The sequence below is a fragment of the Hyperolius riggenbachi genome, chromosome 5, assembly GCF_040937935.1.
Source record: "Hyperolius riggenbachi isolate aHypRig1 chromosome 5, aHypRig1.pri, whole genome shotgun sequence".
Taxonomy (NCBI): Eukaryota; Metazoa; Chordata; class Amphibia; order Anura; family Hyperoliidae; genus Hyperolius; species Hyperolius riggenbachi.
This window is the reverse complement of record NC_090650.1, coordinates 28,704,945-28,720,862: the sequence shown is the minus strand read 5'-3', so window position 1 is coordinate 28,720,862 and position 15,918 is coordinate 28,704,945. Positions and strand designations below refer to the sequence as shown.

At 47.0% G+C, this 15,918-nt stretch overlaps 2 protein-coding genes across 5 annotated transcripts in view; one reads left to right on the top strand and one right to left on the bottom strand.

Moving 5' to 3' along the window:
- Positions 1–356: 356 nt before the first annotated feature.
- RBM48 (RNA binding motif protein 48) lies at positions 357–15,906 on the bottom strand. Of its 2 annotated transcripts, none has more exons than XM_068235271.1 (6): positions 15,822–15,906; positions 11,788–11,990; positions 7,817–8,007; positions 6,725–6,870; positions 4,197–4,840; positions 357–558 (listed from the first exon to the last, which is right to left on the bottom strand). In XM_068235271.1, exons 2-6 carry the CDS (start codon positions 11,872–11,874, stop codon positions 469–471), a joined length of 1,158 nt encoding a protein of 385 aa, XP_068091372.1. In that variant the 5' UTR covers positions 11,875–11,990; positions 15,822–15,906; the 3' UTR covers positions 357–468. The 2 variants fall into 2 exon arrangements, with proteins under 2 accessions (XP_068091372.1, XP_068091371.1); XM_068235270.1 differs by having other exon boundaries at positions 11,788–12,149; positions 15,822–15,882.
- Positions 12,410–15,918, top strand: part of PEX1 (peroxisomal biogenesis factor 1) — a 122,584-nt gene continuing 119,075 nt past the window's right edge. For all 3 annotated transcript variants that reach the window (XM_068235263.1, XM_068235262.1, XM_068235265.1), the window contains exon 1: positions 12,410–12,541. In XM_068235263.1, the coding sequence (XP_068091364.1) occupies positions 12,431–12,541 (111 nt within the window). In that variant the 5' untranslated portion in view covers positions 12,410–12,430. The remainder of the gene's footprint in view (positions 12,542–15,918) is intronic.

The following is a 15,918-nucleotide window of genomic DNA, read 5'->3' as shown; positions in this document are numbered from 1 at the left end:
ATCATGTACTCATTTGATGTTCTGCGGTATTCACCTAGCTAAACAAAGTCCCCTGAAATTGCCCTTATTCCCCTCAACCCACTTAGTCAAAGAATATGCAAACAGGAAGAGGCAGATAGTTCTGCCTCATGAATATCAATCTCCGCCCCCTTCTTAGCCAGTGACTGCAGCATGTGCCAGGCACAAATATGCTCCATGTTCCAGCAAATTTGACTGATACTTCAGTTACAATAATGGATGTGTCTAGGTGGTTCCTTTTAACACACCTTGGAGTTCCCCTTTAATGGAAAATCCCATCAAATTTGTTTTAATTTAAATTAACGTGAGAGACGCACACAAAATGTACAGCTTTTGTATAAAATATACAAGTATTTTAATGGCATCTGACATGTTTCTAAACAAATATTGTACACAAAGTCATATTTTCCTATAAAAATAAATAAACTGAGCCGGAGTTTGCTGTAGGATTTAAATTCTTCTTCTCTGCTTGGGGGGCGGAGCGGATGGCAGATCTGCAGCTGTGGGATCCGGGGCGGTGACTGCATGGGGTGCTGAAGCCTGAGAACACAAGGGGGGTGGTATTGTGAGCATCATAAAGAACTAGGTTAAAGAGGCCCTGTAGTGACATATAGTACAATGTAGTAATTTATTCAGGACACCCAGTTTTATGGTAATTATCCTGGTTTCAGCATCAGAAAACACTTCCTATAGGTCTGTTTGAGCCCCTTATAATATCCTGGTGGTTCTAGGTCACCCTGAGCCCCTTATAATATCCTGGTGGTTCTGGGTCACCCTGAGCCCCTTATAATATCCTGGTGGTTCTGGGTCTGTCTGAGCCCCTTATAATATCCTGGTGGTTCTGGGTCACTCTGAGCTCCTTATAATATCCTGGTGGTTCTGGGTCTGTTTGAGCCCCTTATAATATCCTGGTGGTTCTGGGTTACTCTGAGCCCCATATAATATCCTGGTGGTTCTGGGTCACTCTGAGCTCCTTATAATATCCTGGTGGTTCTGGGTCTGTTTGAGCCCCTTATAATATCCTGGTGGTTCTGGGTCACTCTGAGCCCCATATAATATCCTGGTGGTTCTGGGTCACTCTGAGCCCCATATAATATCCTGGTGGTTCTGGGTTACTCTGAGCCCCATATAATATCCTGGTGGTTCTGGGTCACTCTGAGCCCCATATAATATCCTGGTGGTTCTGGGTCACCCTTAGCCCCTTATAATATCCTGGTGGTTCTGGGCCTGTCTGAGCCCCATATAATATCCTGGTGGTTCTGGGTCACTCTGAGCTCCTTATAATATCCTGGTGGTTCTGGGTCACTCTGAGCTCCTTATAATATCCTGGTGGTTCTGGGTCACTCTGAGCTCCTTATAATATCCTGGTGGTTCTGGGTCTGTTTGAGCTCCTTATAATATCCTGGTGGTTCTGGGTCTGTCTGGGCCCCTTATAATATCCTGGTAGTTCTGGGTCTGTCTCGGCCCCATATAATATCCTGGTGGTTCTGGGTCTGTCTGGGCCCCATATAATATCCTGGTGGTTCTGGGTCTGTCTGGGCCCCATATAATATCCTGGTGGATCTGGGTCTGTCTGGGCCCCATACAATATCCTGGTGGTTCTGGGTCACCCTGAGCTATCTGAGTACTCTGGAATTAATTGAGATAACATTCCCTATTGGATGGAGAAGCAGTCATCTTAAAGTGAATTTATCCGCTGGATTTTCAGCAATTCGCCACAGTAAGTCCGCCCCAGTAAGTCCTCCGGTCTGGGCATACTGCGCATGCGCGGCCCGTGGTCAGGAGTGTTCTGTACTTGCACAGTACTACTCCACAGGCCATTCCTGGCGATGGGGGAAGTGCGCACGGCCGGACTGCGTCTGCGCCGACTGGCCTAGACTGGAGGACTTTTTGGGGCCAGTTACAGAGAAGATCCAGGAGTCGGAAGAGGACGAGGAAGCAATAAGCCGGGAGGAAGCCCCAGGTATGTATATTTTTCCCCCCACTGCCCATCTCAGGTACCCTTTAACTCCACCTTACACACAAGGAAGGGTGGCCATACACTTGTAGAAGTGGCCAACAGATAGCTTCTTTCTGATCAGACACAGATCTATCTGATCGAACCCCTCCACATACTGTACACAGATTTTTACACAATTTTAGTATGATATCAATTGAAAATCCGTGCACAGTGTCTGCCAGGTCTCCTCAGCTATGTTGTCGCCCAAGCCCCCCTCCCCAGGCTGTGCAGTGTAGGCAGCGTATACACTCACCTTTCCGCCTGTGCATGTCTTCTCTGCACCGCCAGTCTCTCCTCCCTGTCTCCTCTCTTCCAGGCACCTGTGTCATGTGACTAAACACTAGAGGCCAAACATTACAGGCACCTTGTGACCACTAGAGGCACCTGACGCTATACAGGAGCCCAGCAGCCGAGAGTAGACACGTGCTGGTGGACGAGTGTAAGCTGCGTTGTCTACATCAAATGTTGCAAAATGGAATGGCGCTAGCAACTTGCTCCTGACCCACCGCCAATCAAGCTAAAATCGATCAATCGGGTATTGTTTGCAGCATAGATTTTTAGCAGATTCAAACAAATGATTGGATATACCGGATATGGAAGGAAGAAAAAAAATAAAATTAATAGACAAATGTATGACTACCTTTGTTTTACAAAACCATCCAATCAGAGTGATCACAGGGGGTCACATGATCGGGAGCTGACATAGCGTTATTTGAATGGGTACAGGTTTGCTTTAAAGGGTGGCTGCACCTCTAAGTTATCCACTGCATTCCATGAGAGTTTAATTGCTGGCACTCCCTAACTGGGTGGTGCTGATCATTCAGGGTCAACACCGAGGGGGCTCAGCAACATCACCACTATGTCACCAGCACAAGCAAGCCCGCCAGTGCACAAACATGTGCTTTAGGCCTGGAACCCACTAGAGCGCTTTTTTGGAGCGTTTAGGGAGTGCTTTAAATCCCTAGCAATTTCCCTAAATGCTCTGCCAATGTATATAAATGTAACAAATTCCACAGTTGCGATTGCGATTAGCAGAATCGCAATCGCAGGACATGCTGCATTTTTGGAGTGTTTGCACTTCAATGTAAAGTATTGAAGCACTGGCAAATCACTCATGGCTACACGTAGCGATTTTAAATGACTACAAACTGTAAAATAAAATTTAAAAAGACCAATCAGAATAAAAAATTCGCTATTCACAAATCGCTATCACAATCGCTTTTTAAAACCGCTAGCAGAATAGCCGGAAAACGCTCATGAAATCGCTTACAAAACACTACTGGAATCCCCGCTGGATCTGACATAAGTGGCTGGTCCCGACTTGATGACGTCATCAAGGTGTGACCCAGAACTTAATGACAATGCGAGCGAGGATGCCAGCCACAGCAGAGGGGGCTACAGCTGCTCATTGCTGGAACCTGGGAGGTTAGTAAAGGCTGCTGGCATTTCAGGGGAAACCATGCTATACTGGGGATACGGCTGCCTCTCCCCCCCCCCCCCCCCCCCCCGCATGTAAAATGGCCTGGTCCTTAAGTTTGGGCAGCTGGTCCCCAAAGGGTTAAAGTATAACCTTTATTAGGTATGCGTTGAAATAGAAGTTATATACTAAATGTACATATTGAACCACTGCTAAGGTATCGCACACTGATGGTATTGCTTCTTTTCTACGGTCCTATCGTTCCCTGCTCTGCCTGGTTTGGCTGCAGCAGAGGGCCTCTAGAGACCACAGCAATGATCTGCCTGTCATCTCTGACAGGAGCCAAATGCAATTGTGATGTCTTTATGTCTATGGTGGGAGAATCTTGTTTTGCCCACAGCACACACACTGTCCTGACGAAGCCCTTTGTTTAAGGCAAAACATGTTAGGTTATAGTTGTGTATGTAAAGCATCTTGCACCCACTTGTACTGTCCTGTCCCATACGGCTATACTAAGATAGATGCCGGGGGAATTTAGGCATATCACCACCACAGTCTCTAGATACCCTCAGCAGTGACCAAACCAGGCAGAGCAGCGAAAGGGGGGCAGAATAAGAGAAGCACTACCGCTGCTGTGCACCTCTTTAACATCTCGTCCAATACATCTGTTGCATGATTTTCACCATTTGCACATTTCATAGATACCTTCAATTTCAACATTCTGTATAGAATATAAGGATACTGAATATCTTCCATACTTGCCTGTTTAAGCTTCCCTCTGATTAAGTCAGCGGAGAGGTTGAGAGAGGCGTCTTCCAAGTCTAATTTGGGGATTTCCGGCAGTTTTGGTCCAATAACAATCTCTGTTGATTCCGGGAGTGATAGAGCCAATGCCGTGCTCTCTTCCCTCCTCCTCTGCCTCTCCTGAAGCTGGGTTGTCCTCGGCATGAACCTAGTGGCTGTACCTACAACATGAGGTCTGTTTCCTGCCGGGCCGATTATCCTTTCCATGTGAGGAGTTCCATCCGTGGCTTTACTCCTGGACTCGCATGGCGAAGACTGTACAGGAGGGTAATAGTTCTGGTCATAGTCCCAGGCAGCAGGGGGCGGTAGAGCGTAAGAGGGAGGAGGAGGATTGCTGGGCTGTACAGGAGGGTAATAGTTCTGGTCATAGTCCCAGGCAGCAGGGGGCGGTAGAGCGTAAGATGGAGGAGGAGGGTTGCTGGGCTGTACAGGAAGGTAATAGTTCTGTTCATAGTCCCAGGCAGCAGGGGGCGGTAGAGGGTAGAAGGGAGGAGGAGGGATGCTGGGCTTTATGGTGGAGTCACAGGAGGAGGTAGCAGCGGAGTTCAGTTCAGAGTCTACGGAAATCACAGTGGGATTGTCAGGTGTGTCCAGTTTCTTCTCTACAGAGCATCACAAGAAAAATAGATTTCAATAAAGTAGAACTAAACTCAGAACATTATCTATGCTTTAAAAGATTAGCCACAGCACGATAACCTTTATGAAAAAAAATCCTCATTACAATCCTAAAAACAACAAAAAAAAAAAAAAAACCTGATGGTTTAACTTGGTTTCACTTTTGCAGAATGCACTGAAAGGGTTAAGCCTCAGTGTTTACTAAATTGAGAGCAGCCTTGGCAGAGCTCTCCTGCAGTCTATTCACACAAGAGGAGCGCAGCCATGGCAACATATCAGAGAAGCTCTTGTTGGATATGTTCCACGGCTCTGCACGTGGCAGTGGTACTAATGAGTATAAAGGACTGGTTTATCATCATGGCATCAGTAGTATCATGGTTGTATCAATGGCATGATCATCACTGAGCACAGCAAAATTAAGGTATTTAGGTTTTTTGTTTATTTTACCATTACACTATTACCAATAGCCCAGTTGGAGGGGAGAGAGGAGGGCATAGACTTAAAACAAAGAAAGATTAAGTTGGCCTTTAACCACTTCCCTACCACACTATTTTGTGCTGATCTGTGCTGCGTGGGCTCTCCAGCCCACAGCACAGATCAGGTTGCAGCCAGGCCGATCAGACTTCCCCCCCTTTTTTCCCCACTAGGGGGATGTCCTGCTGGGGGGGTCTGATCGCCGCCGGCTGCTTGCGCTTGCGGGGCGGGGGGCTCTTCAAAGCCCCCCTCCGCAGCGCTTCCTGGCCTCCTTCCCCTTCCCTCCCTCTCCCTCCCCCTGTGAGCGGCGCAGGACGGATTTCCGTCCTGCACCTGATGGGATAGGCTTTAGCCTATCAGATGCCGGTGATCCCCGGCCAATCAGAGGCCGGGGATCACCGATCTCCTCTACGGCGCTGCTGCGCAGCAGCGCCGTATACATGTAAACACCGGGGAAGGTCTTCCCCGTGTGTTTACATTTACCCTGCGAGCCGCCGATCGGCTCGCAGGGTGGTCACGGAGACACCCTCCGGGAACTGACATGGAACGTTTCCATGGAATACACTTCAGGATTCAGGGGCGTGTATATACGCTCCGAGAATCCGGAAGTGGTTAAAGGGGTTCTGTGGAGGGGTTAAAAAAAAAAGACACTTACCTGGGGCTTCTATTGGCCCCCTGCAGCTGTCCTGTCCCGCGCCGTCCTCCTATGATTCTCCATTCCCCGCCGCTGGTCCCCTTTAACCTCCTTTGCGGTATGATTCTTCCCAGATTTTAGCTTCTAAAAGTGGTGAAATATTTGCTCTGGAAAGAATCAAACCGATATGTAAAGATAAGCAGAGAGCCCTCCCAGTTTAGGCAGCCAGAGAATGATGCCAGAGTGTAGATAGCCAGAGTCTACCCCTCTAGTTAAGGTAATTAGAGAGTGGCTCCAGGACAGGTAGCCAGTGTCGTCTCCCCCTGCTGTTATGGGTAGCCAGAAAGTGTTCCCCCCCCTTTCCCAGTATAGCCAGAGAGCCCCCTTTCTTTTTATAGGTAGCCAGAGAGGCCCCTGTGCAGATTGCCAGATATCTCCCCTCCCCCCAGTATTTTTATTATTTATATAAGGACAACATCTTCCATAGCGCTGTACATAGTACAAAACAAATATTGGGGAGCATATATACATGAGAAGTTCAAACGTTCAAGACACTGTACAATCACGACAGCCAGTAATATGTAGTATTGAATAGAGGGTTAACTTATCAGTGTTGCGGCTTCTCTTCAACTTCCCAACACATCTGTCTTTACACCCGGAAGTCAGGAAGATGGCATGCAGCATGCGACACAGCACCAAGAGGCGCCGGCACTGGTAGGTTAACCCCCCTCTGCCGAGGTCTCCGTCACCCAATTTAACCAACCTTTCTTAGATGTAGCCCAGGCAACATACCGCCTCCTATCCTGCAGCTTTTCTCTGGTTTCTTGGACGCTCTCGTACTCTGGTGCATAGCAGACGTGGAGGAGCCCGCCAAAGAAACTGCGTTCATCTAACTTCCGTTTGGCAACTCTGCATAATTACAGTAAACATGGCTTTAGAGTACCTGAACTGACATGTGACATGATAAGATAAACGGATAGGTATAGTCCTAAGCCTACTTGGGTGTTCATTTTTTATTGCAAGGGTTAATTTAGTGCTTTATCTGTACAAATTAGACCGTCAATCTAGCTGAATGCAGCCCCAGTTCGCCTTAAAAGTAAATATAAATACTTGTTTCTGGCTGAACAAACACTCCTGACAACAGGATAGGGCTTAAACGTTCCAAAGATCATTATTTCTATTTGTTGGGAGCTGAATGAACCATTTTATGCCATACTGACATGGCTGCTGTTACAGCTGTTTATCTGAGTTTATTTTCACTTAAAGAAACACTTAAGCCAGAAAAAAAAAATGAGTTTTACTCACCTGGGGCTTCTACCAACCCCCGGAAGCAGTCCTGTGCCCTCGCAGCCACTCACTAATCCTCTGGTCCCCCGCTGCCAGCTAGTTTCGTTTTTGCCGACAGGCCCGTCAGGACTGGCCACGCGTAGCTTTTTCCGCATTACCGACTGTAATTAGCGCTATTGCGGGCCGCAATGCGTACAAAAATATGCGTTGCCGCATTACGCACGCATAGATATGCAGCAATGTGTATTTTTGTACGTGTTGCGGCCCGCAATAGCGCTAATTACAGTCGGGAATGCGGAAAAAGCTACGCGTGTCCAGTCCTGACGGGCCTGTCGGCAGAAACGAGACTAGCTGGCAGCGGGGGACCAGAGGATTAGTGAGTGGCTGCGAGGGCACAGGACTGCTGCAGGGGGCTGGCAGAAGCCCCAGTTGAGAAAAACTCATTTTTTTTTTCTGGCTTAAGGTTCACTTTAAGATTTGCTTTTAAAAGTAAGCTATGACCAATAAAGCAATATACTTGAGGACTGTGTTGGAGAAGGTGGTAGATCAGATTTGTGGTAATCATCACCTTGCACTCTGTAATCTCTGGAATTTTATGAGGTACACCTCGGTAAACTCCTCAGCAGGGTACTCGTGCAGGATGTTGAACTCTTGTATGGTACCATACAGGGCAAAAGACTCCACCAATTCGTTCATTACCCCGATGGCTGGAACACCTTGCACCAGCAGGTAAGTGGACTCCAGGTTGATTGTATAAACCTGAAAAGATGAGAAGGAAGTCAACGTGGGAAGGCTGTATAATACAAAGGTTAGTATATATATTTTCTTGCACAGAAAAATACCAAATGAGCTGCAGCATAGATTGAGAGACACGGGCACTGCAGCTTGTGTCACGGGAGTCAATTGATAGTTATGGTGATCTACAGAAATAACACTTTCTGCTTATCACCATATTTCTAAAAGTGACATTTAGCTTAAAAGATCCTCACTTCTATATGGGTTCACCCATTTCCCATGATCGGCACTTTTGCTAATCATCTCTGGCAATAAAGAGACGATTACAGGTAGTTCCCGGTAGTGATGGTCATGTCGAGGAGACCTGGCAGAACACTGTGCCCCCGGTGCCTTCAGTGTCCTATTCTGCCTCCACTGTTCTCCTGTACCTCCAGTGTTCCCCTTTTTCCTCCTCTGCCTCCAGCGTCCACCTGTACTTGCAGTGTCTAGGAAACCACCACTCCCACCCCAATTTGTCTCTCCTCCCTTTCCTCTGTTGTAGAACCATAGCGTTAGCAACAAGACTATAAAAATGGTCACAGAAGTCTATACAATGTGGACTCGGACAGCCATTTCCTATAGCAAATGCTATGTGACTACAGGAGAGCGGAAGGGATGGGGTACAGAGCAGCGAATTCAGGTAAAAGAGTGGTGGTTTCCTGGACAGTGATACAGCTCGCCAGCCACATCATTACAATTACTGAAGCCAGTGATGTCCGAGCAAGGGGAGGAGGAGGAGTGAAGGGGACACAGAACTTCCAGCTTGGTGAGCGAAGCAGGGAAGGAGAAGGGGGGCCCACTATAACAGCAGCCATCACTATGCCTGAAGCAGCCACCAATTAGCAGGCACTGCTGTGCCACCAGCACTGAAAGCCACTTATTAGCAGCTGCCACTGTGCCGGTAGCACTAAACACCTCTTATTAGCCTCTCCCACTAAGCCAACAGCAGCAGTAGTCACTGATTATCAGCCACCACTGTGCCTGCAGCAGTAAACACCACTGATTAACCCTCTGGGCGATACAATTATATCGCCCAGGAGGTGGCGCAGCACTATTTTTTTAAATTTTTTATATCATGTAGCGAGCCCAGGGCTCGCTACATGATAGCCGCAGCGCAGCGGCATCCCCCCACCCACTCCGATCGCCTTCGGCGATCAGAGTAAGCAGGAAATCCTGTTCAGAACGGGATTTCCTGCTGGGCTTCCCCGGTCGCCATGGCGACGGGGCGGGATGACGTCATGGACGTCGGAGGGAGTCCAGATCCACCCCTCAGCGCTGCCTGGCACTGATTGGCCAGGCTGCGCAAGGGGTTGGGGGGGGGACTGCACGGCACGGCGAGCGGCGGCGGATCGGAAGTTACACGCAGCTAGCAAAGTGCTAGCTGCGTGTAACTAAAAAAAAATTATGCAAATCGGCCCACCAGGGCCTGAGAAATCCTCCTGCGCGATATACCCCGAGCTCAGCTCGGGATTATCGCTCAGGAGGTTAACAACTGGACAGACAAAAAAGTGACAGCACTCAAGGATGCACCTGAAATGTAAGCCTACAGAGGCAATGCAGAGCCCCTCTGGAACTAAATACATGCCTTGAATACAAAACAGATGCAAATTATGTGCTATCACTGAAGCTAACACCTCCTTTGCCTGTAGTGAGTGCTAGTTGTATAATGTAGTCCAGTTATTGGAATTCTGCACATCAATGCAGATATATCATTCAGGTATACATTTTGTTTGAAAGCGCTGCCATGTCTCCCACTGTGCAAATTGTATGTAAGTATACTTGTGGCTAGCTGCATTCACTGCTTCACATCCACTTTCAAAAAGAAAAACAAAATTAGCACTTAATTTGCATCTGTTTTGTATTCAAGGCATGTATTTAACCTTCCTGGCGGGGTAAGCCACGCAGGTTTTCTCAGGCCCTGCTGGGCCGATTTGCTTACTGTTTTTTTGCTGCACGCAGCCAGCACTTTGCTAGCTGCGTCAGCACACCGATCGCCGCCGCCCCGTGCTCGATCGCCGCTATCCGTCGCGCCATGCCGCCCCTCCCCCCCAGACCCTGTGCGCTGCCTGGCCAATCAGTGCCAGGCAGCGCTGAGGGGAGGATCGGGACTCCCAATGACGTCGCTGACGTCATCCCGCCCCGTCGCCATGGCGACGGGGAAGCCCTCCAGAAAAAAAAAAAAAAAAAAAAAAAAAAAAAAAAAAAAAACACAAAAAAAACTGCTGCGCTCCCTCCTGGCGAAATTAATTAGACCGCCAGGAGGGTTAATTCCAGAGGGGCTCTGCATTGCCTCTGTAGGCTTACATTTCAGGTGCATCCTTGAGCGCTGTCACTTTTTTGTCTGTTTGTTTTATGAAATGTGTATACCATTTATTTGATAAGCAGCACGAGGATTATTATGTTTTTATCGTTAGATTAGTGTTAGGTCTTCCCTGAGGGGGTACGTCACCGCAGTGGGGAAGTCTATTAGGTAATAATTTGTGCACACATTATCACTGAATCCAATACCCCCCTTTGCCTGTAGTGAGTGCTAGTTGTGTAATGTAGTCCAGTTATTTGAGCTCTGCACATCAATGCAGATAAATCATTTAGGTATAAGTTTTGTTTGAAAGCGCTGTCATGTCTCCCACTGTGCAAATTGATTAACAACTGCCACTGTGCCAGCAGTAATAAGAGCCACCAATTGGCAGCCACTACTGTGCCAGCAGCAGTAAGAGCCACTGATTATCAGCCGCCACTGTGCCAACAGCAGCCACTGGTCAGCAGTTGCCACTATGCCAGCAGCATTAACAACCACTGCTTTGAACCCACCACTGTGCAATCATCAGTGTCTCATGGAGATTTAAACATTTGGCAAGAGGGGCAATCAGCAAAAATTGTATTTAATTCTAACAGTCTCAAGAACACCAATATGGCCTTTAGCCTTTTTTTGATTTATAAAGCGCCAACATATTCCATGGCACTGTACAAAGCGTTGGGCCCCCGGATCTAATCCCAGCCAGGGAACTATCTGCACTGAGTTTGTATGTTCTCTCCATGTCTCAGGGCTGGAACCCACTAGAGTGATTTTTTGAGTGTTTAGGGAGCGTTTCAAAATGCTAGCGATTTCCCTAAACGCTCAACTAATGTTAATGGATGGGCCAAATTCCACTGGGGCGATTGCGATTACCAAAATCGCAAATGCAGAACATGCAGCATTTTAAGTGTTTCTGCAATGTAACGTATATAAGCGCTGGCGTAATCACTCGTCAAAACCTACACAGAGCGATTCTGCTAGCGTTTTTAAATTACTGCACACTGTAAAAAAAATGAAATTAATTGAAAGGACCAATCAGAATTAAAACCGGTAATTGTTACGCAATCACTGGCAAACCGCTTACACTTTTTAAAATTGCTACCAAAATTGCCAGAAAACACTCATGAAATCACTTACAAAACACTAGCAATTGCAATTAGCGATAGTGCTTTGTAGTGGGTTCCAGGCCTCAGTGGGTTTCTTCCAGGCACTCTGATTTCCTCCCACATTCCAAGTGAATTGGCTCCCTCCTAAAAAAATTGTCCCTAGACTACAATGGACATATGACTATGGTAGAGATTAGGATTGTGGGGTGCAGTGACAAGACTATATACTCAGCACTGTGGAAGATGCCGACGCTATATAAATACTAAACAATAATAATAACAACTCAACATCAATGGAGCTACACTATTATGCTTAGCCTGTCACACAGATCAATGAGCAGCATTCAGGTCACCATCACTCACTTTGACTGCTCTCGGATTCCGTCCCTCCCGGTACTTGGCCCTGGAGGGGCATATTTTGCGCTGTTGGTGGTGTGGCTGCACCTCCATTACCACCACACTGGGGTCCCCGGAAGCACTGCTCCGCCGGATATTCTCCTCCCAAAGAACGGACACTACATACACTTACATTCCACTCAGCTACTCTCCGAGTCCTCGCTGTCTGTCTACAAAATAACACATAACATCAATGTGTCCGCAATAGTGGAGCCATTTTGCTGTGGACAATCTTCATTGACCAGCACAGACGGCGGACTCCGGAAAGATGGCCGCCAGCATGGTAATCGTGTACATAGGTTGTCACGCTTCAATACCGGAAACGTCCTCTACGGATTTGATTGGTCGGGTTGTACCACATTGGGAAAAAAAACGGGAGAGGATGATTATTTAGAACACTGAATAATGAAGGTATTTGGTCCCCAGTGCAGTAAATTTGTGCTCATTTCACTTGAATAATTAGGTAATATGGGCGGAGAATGTCTCCCAGCTGATTGGCTGCCGGTAGGAAGTCTCAGTGTCTGTTAGTGGCGCCCCCTCTGTGCTGTGCTGGGTGGACTGTCCCATCTCCAGTGTGTTCCCTGCACTAGGCAGTGATGAGATCTGGGGGATGCTGGGAGGGGGATTAGCGGGGGCTGCTGTCACCCTGACACTCAGCAATGCCAAGGACACCTTCCTGCGCCTGGGGGCCGAGCTCAGGGCACTGCTGCGCCTGGAGCAGGTGAGTGTCCCCCTACCTGTCACCCTCCTGGGGTCTCTGAGCCACTCACTGCTGCTGATGTCCTTTACTGGTCCTGATGGACAGGTGCCCTCCACTGTGGCTGCTGTCCCTGCACCCTCCATGTCACCTGGTCTCCCCACTACCTTATATACAGCTAGGGGGTCACCCATATAAGGGTCTCTGAGCCACCCACTGCTACTGATGTACATTACTGGTCCTGATGGAAAGGTGCCCTCCTCTGTGGTTCCTGCCCCCCCCCCCCGCCATATCAACTGGGCTTCCCTTTTCCTTATATACAGCTAGGGGTCACCCACATATAAGGGTCTCTGAGCCACTCACTACTACTGATGTCCTTTATTGGTCCTCATGGACGGGTGTCTTCCTCTGTGGCTTCTGTCCCTGCACCCTCCATGTCACTTGACCTCCCCACTACCTTATATACAGCTAGGGGGTCACCCACATAAGGGTCTCTGAGCCACCCACTGCTACTGATGTCCTTTACTGCTCTTCATGGACAGGTGCCCTCCTCTTTGGTTTCTGTCCCTGCTCCCTCCATGTCACCTGGGCTCCCCACTACCTTCTATACAGCTAGGGGTCACCCAGAGTACTGACTGATAGCAGTCCACCTGCCCTGTCCCTTACCTTTTAAATGTATAGATGCTGTGCCATTCCCCTCCCACCATCTCTTTATTTATTTATTGTATTTATAAAGCACCAACATATTACTCAAAACTCATTTCATCCTGCTGCCCATTCTGGCTGCTGCCCATGATGTCACCAGGTTTCCACTCCACCCCATTTACAACTAGTCATTACCCAGAATACAAACTGTTGGCATTCATTCTGTACCTTACAGTACATTACAGATATATAGATATGTTGTCTTCCCCCCTCAACCACCCTCACTGTTCCTTTATTCTTCATATTATCCTGGCGCACACTGTGGCTTCTGCCCCTGATGTCACCTGCTCTCCTTCCAACCCCATGTACAGATACATTTTACCCAGAATCATCACCACCCAGTTCCATACATTACAAAAGCATAGATCTGTTGCCTATCCACTTCATCACCTTTACACAAAGTACTTTTTGTTAGTACCCAGCTGTGCCCCCTGCCCTGTCCCTTACACTATACAGGCATGTGTTACCCATTGTGTCCCCTTACCCTAGAGTCTGCTGCCCACAGTGGCTTCTGCGCTTGATGTTGTCTACCTTATATCTTACCCTGCTCCCTGATGGCGTCTACCTGTGGCTCCTGCTCTGTCCCTTCCATTATAGATATATAGTTATCCACCCCTTTTTTCCCATGTCCACTGTTCCTTTATCCCACACACTGTCCTGCTGCCTATAGATATGTAAACCAATAAGTCAACCTGTACTCAGAACTTCCTATCTGCTCTAAAAGATAAGCAACAGCATAACATTTAAAGAATAACATGTCTTTGTTACAGCTGATACAAATCCTGCAATAAATCAGCAGTGTATACTTCCTGCTTTCGTGGAAGCAGACATAGGATTAACATCCTGTGTTTACCAATTAGCAGCTCTGTTGTGGCAGGGGAGATTGCTGAGCTGCCACAGCTGAAGAGATGAAATTACACTTGTGATAAGTCACAGATGAGGTGGGATTGGACAGGCTAAACTCTAATTTAAATACAGGGTGCATTTCTCTCTGTTTTTCTTCAGTCCTGCGTAAGAGTTCAGGTCAATTTTAAAAACTTCTCTTGTTCCATATAGATGAATGGTGCAGAGAATCTAACTTCACCCAATATCACACATACTTATCATTCATGCAATCTCAGCTCTGCTTATTTTGGCACAGGCTTTGGGTGATAGCCTGCTGGACTTCTTCATTAGGTTCATATATGGTACACCATCCAGCCGTGGCTGATGGTGTAATTGTTAAGGGCTCTGCCTCTGACTCAGGAGACCTGGGTTCGAATCTCGGCTCTGCCTGTTCAGTAAGCGAGCACCTATTCAGTAGGAGACCTTGGGCAAGTATCCCTAACACTGCTACTGCCTATAGAGCGCGTCCTAGTGGCTGCAGCTCTGGCGCTTTGAGTCCGCCAGGAGAAAAGCGTGATATAAATGTTCTGTGTTTGTTGTTTGTTTGTTTGATATATTGCAGCTTATTTATTTAACTTTGGGGTTGGGGGAGGTTAGGCTTAGGTGCTTGGCTGGTATTGCCAGGACATTAAAGGAGAATAGTTTTAACCACTTCGCATCCAGACCTTGTTTTCCACTTATGGACCAGAGCCGTTTTTAGACAGTTTAGCAATGTCCTTATTTAATCAGAAATAACTTTATCCCTACTTACGACACAGAAATGAAATCTATATTGTTTTTTTCAAGACAAACTAGGCTTTCATTGTATGCCATTTGTTTCCCTCGAACAATTTTGTTTTCTATGAATTTTAATGGAAAAACAAAGAGAAAATAGAAAAAACATTTATTTCTCAGTTTTACCAATTCCAGTTTAAAAATAAAAAGTGCTACTGTAGATAAACACGCATTTTGTTTGGCTATTCTTACTGCTTATCACAAAACTTGGATTATGTTCCGGTCACAATTTATAGTGAAGATATTTGATTCTGAAATAATGCTACAGAGTGTATTTTTCACTGAAATGAGAAAATTAAAGTATTTTAATAGTAAAAATCAGTCTCATTAGCTCAGGAAACATATATTCCGGTTCACCAATTAGTGCTGCATCAGATAGTGCCTGAAATGTGCACAGGAGCGAGTCCAATCCTGCACAGCATTGCTTCTGCTACAAGACGTATATCTACTGACTTGTGGCTTAGATGAAGTCACAGAGGACGTATATCTACTGACTCGTGGCTTAGATGAAGTCACAGAGGACATAGATCTACTGACTCGTGGCTTAGATGAAGTCACAGAGGACGTAGATCTACTGACTTGTGGCTTAGATGAAGTCACAGAGGACGTATATCTACTGACTTGTGGCTTAGATGAAGTCACAGAGGACATAGATCTACTGACTCGTGGCTTAGATGAAGTCACAGAGGACATAGATCTACTGACTTGTGGATAAAGTGGTTAAATTTAAATTGTACCCGAGGTCAAGGGAAGAAAGGCTTTTTCTTGCATAAACATGGCGGCATACTCATGGGTTAGGCCACGCCCCCTGACCCCTATAGGACAGACTTCTCTATAAGTGTTCTGAATCACCCCCCCTCCGCCATTCTTTTTTTCTGTCCTCAATGGACAGGTTCTCTGTGAGTTTTTTTTTTTTTTTTCTGTCATTTTTTTGACCTACCTCCTTTTTTCTTTTTTGAGGTAACTGCTTCTTTCTGCGGGTTTCTGAGCCTCTTCCCGCACTACAGTGGCCGTCTATACTTTCTCTTAAACAGAGG